This window comes from Ostrinia nubilalis, chromosome 15 (genome assembly GCF_963855985.1).
Source record: "Ostrinia nubilalis chromosome 15, ilOstNubi1.1, whole genome shotgun sequence".
NCBI lineage: Eukaryota > Metazoa > Arthropoda > Insecta > Lepidoptera > Crambidae > Ostrinia > Ostrinia nubilalis.
The window spans coordinates 15,621,400-15,631,126 of NC_087102.1; the positions used below are offsets into that span (position 1 = coordinate 15,621,400).

At 36.6% G+C, this 9,727-nt stretch overlaps 1 protein-coding gene across 1 annotated transcript; it reads left to right on the top strand.

The window, feature by feature from the left end:
* Positions 1 to 508: 508 nt before the first annotated feature.
* On the top strand, positions 509 to 8,311 carry LOC135078751 (uncharacterized). Its single transcript, XM_063973307.1, has 6 exons — positions 509 to 513; positions 5,271 to 5,443; positions 5,601 to 6,214; positions 6,304 to 7,834; positions 7,910 to 8,021; positions 8,185 to 8,311. Exons 1-6 carry the CDS (start codon positions 509 to 511, stop codon positions 8,309 to 8,311), a joined length of 2,562 nt encoding a protein of 853 aa, XP_063829377.1.
* Positions 8,312 to 9,727: the final 1,416 nt, after the last annotated feature.

Genomic DNA, 9,727 nt, shown 5'->3' on the forward strand with positions numbered 1-9,727 from the left:
TTATGAATTGTGAATCTAGTTGTTATGAAACTGAATGTATAAAATGCCTAATACGGGTCAGTTATGTCAACATTCGGAATACAATAATAGACTACACTGCTCATAACAAACGATTAGAAGAACACAATAAAAATAATTATAACAGTAGGTACCGTAATCGCCTTTACTAAATAAGTTATAAATAAAACATTCTAAACTTTTCACAGTAATTTCATTAACATTTCAACTAACTAAACCAACTTAGCTGGAACCGTTTAAACATTCGTCCTTAAAGTAAGTTTAACAAGTTAGAATTTATTAGAGAGTCGCCGCTTTTTAGTGAAGACAGAGGGCACACGCTAAACATTTAAGTGCACAGTGCACATGAGCAATGAAACCGCAGTGGAGTGGAGTGCCCGATGTGCGTTTGAGAACCCGCGGAAAGGACAGCCCTCCCCGCACAGTAAAGAAAATTGGAGTTTATAGCGTAGCAACGAGAAATAAAATTATTTGTTTTGTTTTTTCCTGCATGGAGTAAGAGATTTTTGTATGTAATCTATACTAATAATTATAAATGCGAAAGTAACTCTGTCTGTCTCTCCGTCTGTCTGTCTGTCTGTCTGCCTGTCTGTCACGCTTTCACGCTTAAAACACAAAAGCGATTTTTATGAAATTTGGCATAGAGATAGTTTGAGTCTCGGGAAAGGACATAGGATGGTTTTATCCCGGTTTTTGAAACAGGGACGCGCGCGATAAGGTTTTTCTATGACAGACAAAATTCCACGCGGGCGAAGCCGCGGGCGGAAAGCTAGTAAGTACATAAATATTCTGTAACATGTTTTTATTTTCCTACGTAAGTCTGCGTGTTACAAAGTTCTCAGTAACAGTTGCTCATAAAATTAAATTAACTAGTCACTTTCAAATGAAGCAATGTTTTCCAAGCATTGTTTGATACTCTAGAAAAGCTTTTTGATAGTTTGTTTTGTGTTTATTTCAAAATGAGCTTTTGTCTCGAGACTTGCCTCAGCAAAAAAGAGACAAGTAAAAAGCTGCAAGTTTTCTCTGACTGTTCTTTTTATGCTGTTTGTATAGTGCACGACTCATAACGTGATAATAAATGCATGGAATCGGATGTCTGAGGATATGGTGTGTGAATTTTGCAACAAGGAACTTTGTTGCTTTCGTAATTTAATTTTAACTTAAACACAATCTATGTGCGGTTTTGTAATTTTTGCATCCTTGCTACTGCTTTACGTTTTCTTGTTATAATTTGATAAGAATATAATAGACTAAGAGCTAGTGAACGCCAGACCTACGTTATTTTATAAAGGCTGAAAGTTTGTCAGCGCATGCTCCCAACATAGCTAAGAAACATGGCCAAACATGAAGTTTGGGTCATGGTGGCTTTGGCAGACAGACGGTACTAAAGGTGTGTAAAATACCAACTTACTTACGTCAAAGTATAAAGGCTGATTTTTTGATATTTCCTTCAAAATGTTATTAGAAATGACGTCATTAATTGACAGACACCTACCATGGTGGCAGCCCTTAGCCAGACACCTTAAAGTTCATGAAAATGTAGTCCTACTTACGTCATACTATAAAAGCTGATATTTACATAAAATATTTGAACTATCATTTGATGAAGTTTCCTCATCAGCCAGACACTTCTGATGGTTCCTTCGCCTTGCCAGACAGCTTTTAGGGTGGCTGAAAGTGCGAACGCGAGGCACTATAAATATTGTTTTTTGTACTTTTTCTTAAGTTACTCAAGTATTTGAGTCTGTAAATAATTATCTCATGTTGATGAGCTGATGATGGAAGGTAAGTACAACTCCTTAAGGCTTAGGAGTTGGAGGACAATTCTTTAACCAGTATATATAAGTACAGTTTCTAAAGTTATTTGGGTGTTTGCATCAGCTAGTCATCATCCCATGTTAACCCTACAGTGCACGATTTTTCTAAATTGAACAAAAAAAATAATATTACTTTTAAATGTTATCTATGTTTAGGGAAAAATAATTAAAAAAGTCTATTTTCAATATTTTCGAAAATATTTTGAGTATTTCAGTATGTACCAGATGTGTCCCAAAATGCATTAAGGGTGCCTAAAGTTTTATGTATGGTCTGACATACTGTCAGTGACAATGAAATAAAACAGCAAGATTTATTACGATATATTTCAATTAAAAATTAAATTAATGTTATAACAAAATGTTTTATGTATAATATAGTAAGTAAAGACACCATAATATAATAGAAAATAGGAATCTAATGAGATAAGTAACCATGACGCAGTCATTTTCCTCTTGAATGAAATTTTACGGTTTAATCACTATTTAATTATTAAATTTACATTATGAAATGACATAAAACAATTTCTACTTTTATTTAGGCACAGTGTCACCTTACATTTTTCACAAACTATGAAACATTTCAGCCAAATGACGTCCAGTACTAGACAAAGGCCTCTTCCAAGAACTTCCATAACGACCGATCCCGCGCTGCCCGTATCCAGGTACTTCCTGTGACCTTCACCAGATCATCGGTCCACCTAGTGAGGGGTCTGCCTACACTACGTCTTCCAGACCATGGACTGAAACGACGAAAGACTTCCCCTTACAACCTGGATACGTACAACGTGTTCTCGTAGTTAACCATAACGGAAAGTTGTCGATGCCATCAGTACTGCTGGCGTCTTTGGGTGGGACGATAGCTTTTGGCTTTTTTCATCCTTTACTCCAGCATATCAGAAACGAATGACAATCATCATCATCATCATCATCATCATCATCATTTCAGCCACAGGACGTCCTCTATTGAACATAAGCCTCCCCAATGATATCCACATCGCTCGGTTGGTATCGGCCTGCATCCGGCGCTCTCTTCCTGCTACCTTTATGAGGTCATCGGTACACCTTGTTGGTAGACGTCCCACGTTAAGTTTACATGGCCTCCACTGCAGAACCTTGCTGCCCCATCGGCCGTCAGTTCTGCGTACTATGTACCCTGCCCATTGCCACTTCAGCTCGTTAATCCGTCGGGCTATGTCAGCGGCTTTAGTTCATTTATTGATCTCTTCATTTCTGATTCTAAATATGCTCAATTTCAGTTTCTGTAACTCTTTTTGCAGGTCATCATCTGAAATCAATCAAGTAATATAATTACCCTTATTGCACAGTGACCCATATCAGGCACATACAAATAACATCCAAAATATGCATTGATAGTAACTGATATCAAAAAATACTTATTTACCAATAAACTAGAAACAATGACTTACCCCTTTTATATTTTTTTGAACAAATACATTGTAATTTTGACTTTTTTTCCCAAGAGTAAAACTTCACTAATAAACTTTTTCACAAACTGACCGGCTTTTTCGACTGCAAAGCAGTTTACTGAGTGCAGCGCTTCCGTGGCAACAAATGTGAACTATTTTGTTATGTGCTATAGTGTGTAGTTACGGTACTTCCTAATAGATGCCATTAAATAGCATCGTGCTACGAAATATATGTGTTACGGTCAAAGTGATAAATGTGAAAATTATGAATAATCGCCGGTTATTATGAATAATTACCGCATGATTTGGTAAATGTGATTAATATGAGGTCATTTATGTGTGTATAAAACTAAATAGGCGGCTTAGGGGTGGCCCAAGGGCCACCCCCGCCGCACCTTAACCTATTTTTCACTTTAAATCAAAACATTATGTTATAGGCATCATGGAAAAGTAATATTATGCAAGAAACATTCCAAACTCATTATGCCAAATTATATTAATAAATGATATCAAAACGTTCAAAAGTTTGGCTGTACACGAACACGTACACAAGATGTTGTTCTCTTTTATGAAATTTGTTAGTACTAAGGTTGAATTATCAAATAATCACTGTTAAATGTGATTAATTTATCACTTTCACCGCGACTGTCTGGAATTATTCATAATAACCGGTTATTATTAATAATTTTCAATTTATCACATTAACCGTAACATATGCAATAATTTGGTATGTACCATATGTGTCCCACTATGCGCTGTAGGGTTAATGGAAGGTACAACTTCTTAACGCTTAGGAGTTGTAGGATAATTCACGTCATGCTCCCCGGCGGAACTACTTTTGATTTAACTAGTCTAGTGTAAGTTTCTAAAATAAATCTTCGATATGTCTATAAAATTCTAGTCCTATTTTAAAAAAAAATATGTCACAGGTTTCGCCGTATTTTGTTATTGAAAGTGGTTGCGCTGCAGAGTATCCTTCCAGCGAAACCATCACGATATATCTATTACTATGCATAGTATAATCAAATTTATAATATCAAATAATACTATAACAATTCTATATTAAATTAGGACCCCCAAATCCTCACTAGAATTTATATACGCGGAAAATGTGGTGCCACAAATTTTATCTTCAAAATAGTTGCTAAACGCCTAGAGTAAAGTTCTTAGCAACATTAGTATTAACATAGGTAATGATAATGTTGCTAAGAACTTTACTCTAGGCAACTTTCAGAGGTAATCACTTTAAAATTAGGGATTACCTAAGCCTTAAGGAGTTGTACTTACCTTCCATCATCAGCTCATCAACATGAGATGATGTTTTACAGACTCAAATACTTGAGTAACTTAAGAAAAAGTACAAAAAACAATATTTATAGTGCCTCGCGTTCGCACTTTCAGCCACCCTAAAAGCTGTCTGGCAAGGCGAAGGAACCATCAGAAGTGTCTGGCTGATGAGGAAACTTCATCAAATGATAGTTCAAATATTTTATGTAAATATCAGCTTTTATAGTATGACGTAAGTAGGACTACATTTTCATGAACTTTAAGGTGTCTGGCTAAGGGCTGCCACCATGGTAGGTGTCTGTCAATTAATGACGTCATTTCTAATAACATTTTGAAGGAAATATCAAAAAATCAGCCTTTATACTTTGACGTAATTAAGTTGGTATTTTACACACCTTTAGTACCGTCTGTCTGCCAAAGCCACCATGACCCAAACTTCATGTTTGGCCATGGTTCTTAGCTATGTTGGGAGCATGCGCTGACAAACTTTCAGCCTTTATAAAATAACGTAGGTCTGGCGTTCACGAGCTCTTAGTCTATAAGAAGTTTTTTGAATCTGGTAAGCAGATTTATGGGGATACTAAAACCCTTTAATCCATATCTTAAATTAGCAAAGCAATGAATTGATTGTAATTCCAAATTGCTTTAGTTTACAATTTAAACCTTCAATTTTTGCTCCATTAACTTGGACATGGATTTTTGACAATTTATTTTTCTACAGGCGATATGGAGTGGTCGACGGGAGGTTTTGCTTCGAAGGCGGCTCTCACTGTGGAAAGGGTGAGGGTCTGCATCTGCTCATCACCGACCAGGCTCAGGACATCACCGACTCCTTCGACCTGGCTGCCCAAGGCAAAACCTCCTTGCAGAGACCGGGCAACTCGAGAAAAAGTGGTAAGTAATAAAATTCTTCTGAAAATTAAAAAATAGATCGAAAAATAATTATGCTAAAGTCTTTGTGCCAAGGTATATTAGTAGTAAAAAAAATTTGCGAATGATCCCTTCTAATAATTCTGCTCTTATCAATTAGTAACTGTTTTGAATGTTTTAGGTACTGAAAAAGTATCAAAATCTCGACCAAATACGCGACTTTCAGACTTGAATACCGTGGATCAATCATTACCCGACACGTCCAGCGGTTTGTATGAAGAAAACTTCTTTGGAGACGACCGTGGGAGAGTATCACCTTTCTGGCCTTCCGATGAGAGGCGAGGGTATGATGAACATGACATGCGATGTCCTAATGACCTTGAAATAGGGGCCAGACCACCATGGAGTGGCGCTGATCACATAACATTAGAGCGTTGCAACAACTGTCTCACAAAACTTGGAGCTATGACTCGGTCTTCAACGGTAGCTTTCACGCCCGGCACTCACTTCAATCCTGCTTGGACAATGGAATCAGTTCCTGAAAGTGGTTCTGACAACTCCTCATATAGTACAGAATACTTGACGCCCAGGGCAATAAAGAAATCTTTAGAAGCATGTCAATGTCAAGAAAAACCACCTTTACGGCCACCGAAACCCACACACCTAGAACAAAAGAAGCCCCCTGCCCCTCCTCCTTCACAAGGATGCACATGTTCTCTAAATGACAACTATTTGAACAATCCCAAAGTAGGCCCTTACGAAAATTACGACGTGCCCAAAGCTACGCATACAGAGGTAAGTATAATAAGTATCACAAATAAAATTAACAGTAAACTACTGTAACAAGAACTAAAAAATAAATTAATCATAACTTTTGTTTTCAGGTTGACAACTCGGAATATTATGATACTCCAAAAAGAATAAAACAAGCATTAGCAGATGATTTATTTCAAGTCACAAATAGTTCTAGTCCTGGGTCATTAGTTTTGAAGAAAAACTGCGGCTGTATTCTCAAATTTGGTTCAAGAAAAAAGCCTGTTATAGTTGAATGCGAAGAAAGTCTACAACCAGTCGAATGTCCTTGTCAAAAAGTAACAAACTGGGCAAACAATCTGATTAGTCTTCCCTACTGCAAAAAGCCTGCAAACAGTGAAGTAAATACCGAACTACTTACAAATAAAAAATCAGAAGATATGGCCATCTATGCGACGGTTGACATGTCACGAAAAACAAACAGACAAAGCGGATCCATGAGTGAGAAAAATCTAGTTTTGAGCCTACCAAATGAATCCGATTATCAAAATTATCAAAACGTTGAACCTAAAGAACAGAGCGAATTTGAAGGAGCATATGCGAACTATGAAAATCTAGAATTTGCTTTATCACTTGAATATTATGAGAATGCCAAAGACCTTCTAAAGAAAGCTGGCGTTACTCAAACTGAACTTGACGCCTTGAGTGCTAATGCTAATGAAGCAATTAAATTACCAAAGAAAACGCGACTTTGTACAAAATGTGGACACTCACCAAACGAACCACACAAACATCACGATGCTGGTAAAAATAAAAGCGATGAATATTTACTAATGGAACCGACACCAGAGCAAGGAATCTGTAGTCGCACATTAGGTCCTAACCCTGGGTACACACCTATGTCACCTAACCCTAATTGGTCACAAAGTTTGAAACATCCGATGCATAGAGTGCAACGAGTAGAAATAGAAAAATCTCTTAGCATACCTGTGCTAAATGGCTCAAATAGATCTCAAAACTTTAGTGCTTGCGGTTTGACTAACAGAGAGGCAATGCAGAAGAGATCAAGTTCTGTAGACTCAGCAAGGTTACTCGAAGACCTAAAAGAATTCGACAGCAGCATCGGAAGTCATGCAACGTCGTCCTCTTTGGAAACGTTGCGTAATTTGGCGATAGAGAACAGAAGGACATCATCACCTTGTGAAAACGAGAGAGAGTGTTACGAATGCTGTAAGTCATCTGACTCTGAAAACAAGACGTCAGAAGAAAGCTCGACAAAAGAAGTTCCTCATTTACGAAATAAGCACATGGACAATGCTCAAATTAAGAGATCGTCGAGTGTTCCTTGCAAATCTGGCGGGAATAGAGACTCGTCAAGCTCAAACGACTCTGGTGTGTCAAGTTGTTCAATGAAACATGGTGCAGGCGAATACCATGAATTTGAAATGCCGTTAACATCAGGTCATTCACGGTACCAATACATGCTGCAAAGGAGGATGAGAGGGCATGCCGTGGGATGTCTTCACTCCTCTTTGCCAAGAAAATCAAAGTCCTCCGATCCTCTAAGAGACCTCTCGATGCAAGTGCACAAAGCGAATGTACCAGCAAAATCTTCTTCAGCTGAAGCAGAAGTTCCTGTGTTGCCCCCAAAGCAATTCAAAGGTAATGATAGTTCTTTATTTTTACATTTTCTAGTTTGTGCATCAGCTAGCAACATAACTTCTTTTTCTTTTACAGGTATAATGGATACGCACAGCACATCAAGTGGCACGTCTGATATGTCGGATTACATTGAAACTCTGTCGTTGACATCGTCCCATTCATCCTCAGACACTCCTACGGGATTAAGGTAAAGAAACACATGACATAATTTTGAGACGTAAATCCTAATTAATATTATTAAGTAACGTCATAGTCATCGTTTTAAGTTCAATGAAGTAAAATCTATGATAAACTCATAGAATATTTTTTTATTAATTTATTTGATTTAACATGAGCAATTTATTCCACAGGATGAGCCGACAACCCACCAGCACCCTTCGTCCCCGCTCTGGCAAAGAATACCACAACCTGGACCCCATCATCACCTCAATGTACAAAAACGGGAAGGAGCTATCCAACTACACCAACCTACCTTAGGATACCAAAAATTATAGTCTATAGTGATACTAAAGTTACCAAATCGATAATCCTATTCCATGTAGCGTGTAAAGTAAATTTTGATGACGTCTTATTCTTGTAAAGCGATTTGAAGATTGTATAAAACAAAAACGGATTTTGTTTACCACTTAATATTAATGATTGAAGTCGTTATTTGGTTTGAAAGTATCCTCGTATCGTAAGTAAAATTATTTGTTCCAACCGTTAAATATTTTCCGTGAAATATTATCGGCGTCGCGACTGTTCAACGCATTTCAGAGCTCTGTCTGCTCGTAAACAAATTAATTCGCATCAATATTGGTCCCTGCTAGTGTTACTGGAATCGTGGTACATTTTACGCGGCTTTATTTTAATTAGTACCAAATATTACTTCGAAAAGATTCGATTTCGTTTATAGAACAATCATTTCTTTTATCTTCAACGATAAGACTGAAATTTTCATTAGTTTTCGTAATTCATATACCGCGTTTAGTTTATATATCGAATTTATTCTAGTCAAGAATCAAATGAAATTGTATAGCGTATTAAAATGTAAGTGTATTAGATTATTTGTGATGTAAAGCTGTAAAAATGTTGGGTAAAATAAAACAACGATTACTAAGCAGTTTATAGAGGTTAGAATGTAAAAAACACATTTTATACGACGTTTACTATTCAGTATTTACCGCATTGTATATTTCATATCCTAATAAGATAACCTTCAGCAATAATAATGTTCCCAGGGATGGCTTGGATAGTAATGTGATGGATTGATATGTATTAAACGTAGTGAAGTAACTGTCATGGATGCAAAATCTCAAACATATCGAGTTATCGACTCGCCTTACACCACAATATCAAATATTTAAACCATTTTATAACAATTTATAACTTTTCTCCAAAATTACGATTTTTCTCACATATCCGAGTGCAGGTTTACATTTTAAGAATAGGATTGTAACGACACTATTTTTGTAACCAGACTATAAATTGTGCGATAAAGTTTCGGATGGCAGATAAATTATTGAAACGTTCACTTTTGTAATATTCATTTGTGATTTATTGTGACAAAGTTCACAAAGTGATATTACCCACCAACCCAGTCGACCAATATCGTTTATGGTAAAAGTGTCTAGACGTTTCACGAGTTTTTCACAGCGCTATAGAGCCAAAGTCCAATTATTTAGGTACACAGTATGATTTCTTTATCAACCGTCTGATTGAATTCTAGAACAGCGTAAATAATTTATTTAAATATAAAATACCTAAGGTTTCAAATATAAAACACCTCCTAAAGTAATAAATTTTGACATAAACAGATACGTGCGATTAATGAAAAGAAAAATAACATTTATTTTATGCCTTTGGCTTTGAATTGATGGTATCTTCCCAGAAATTCTTCCCCATTAACGAGTG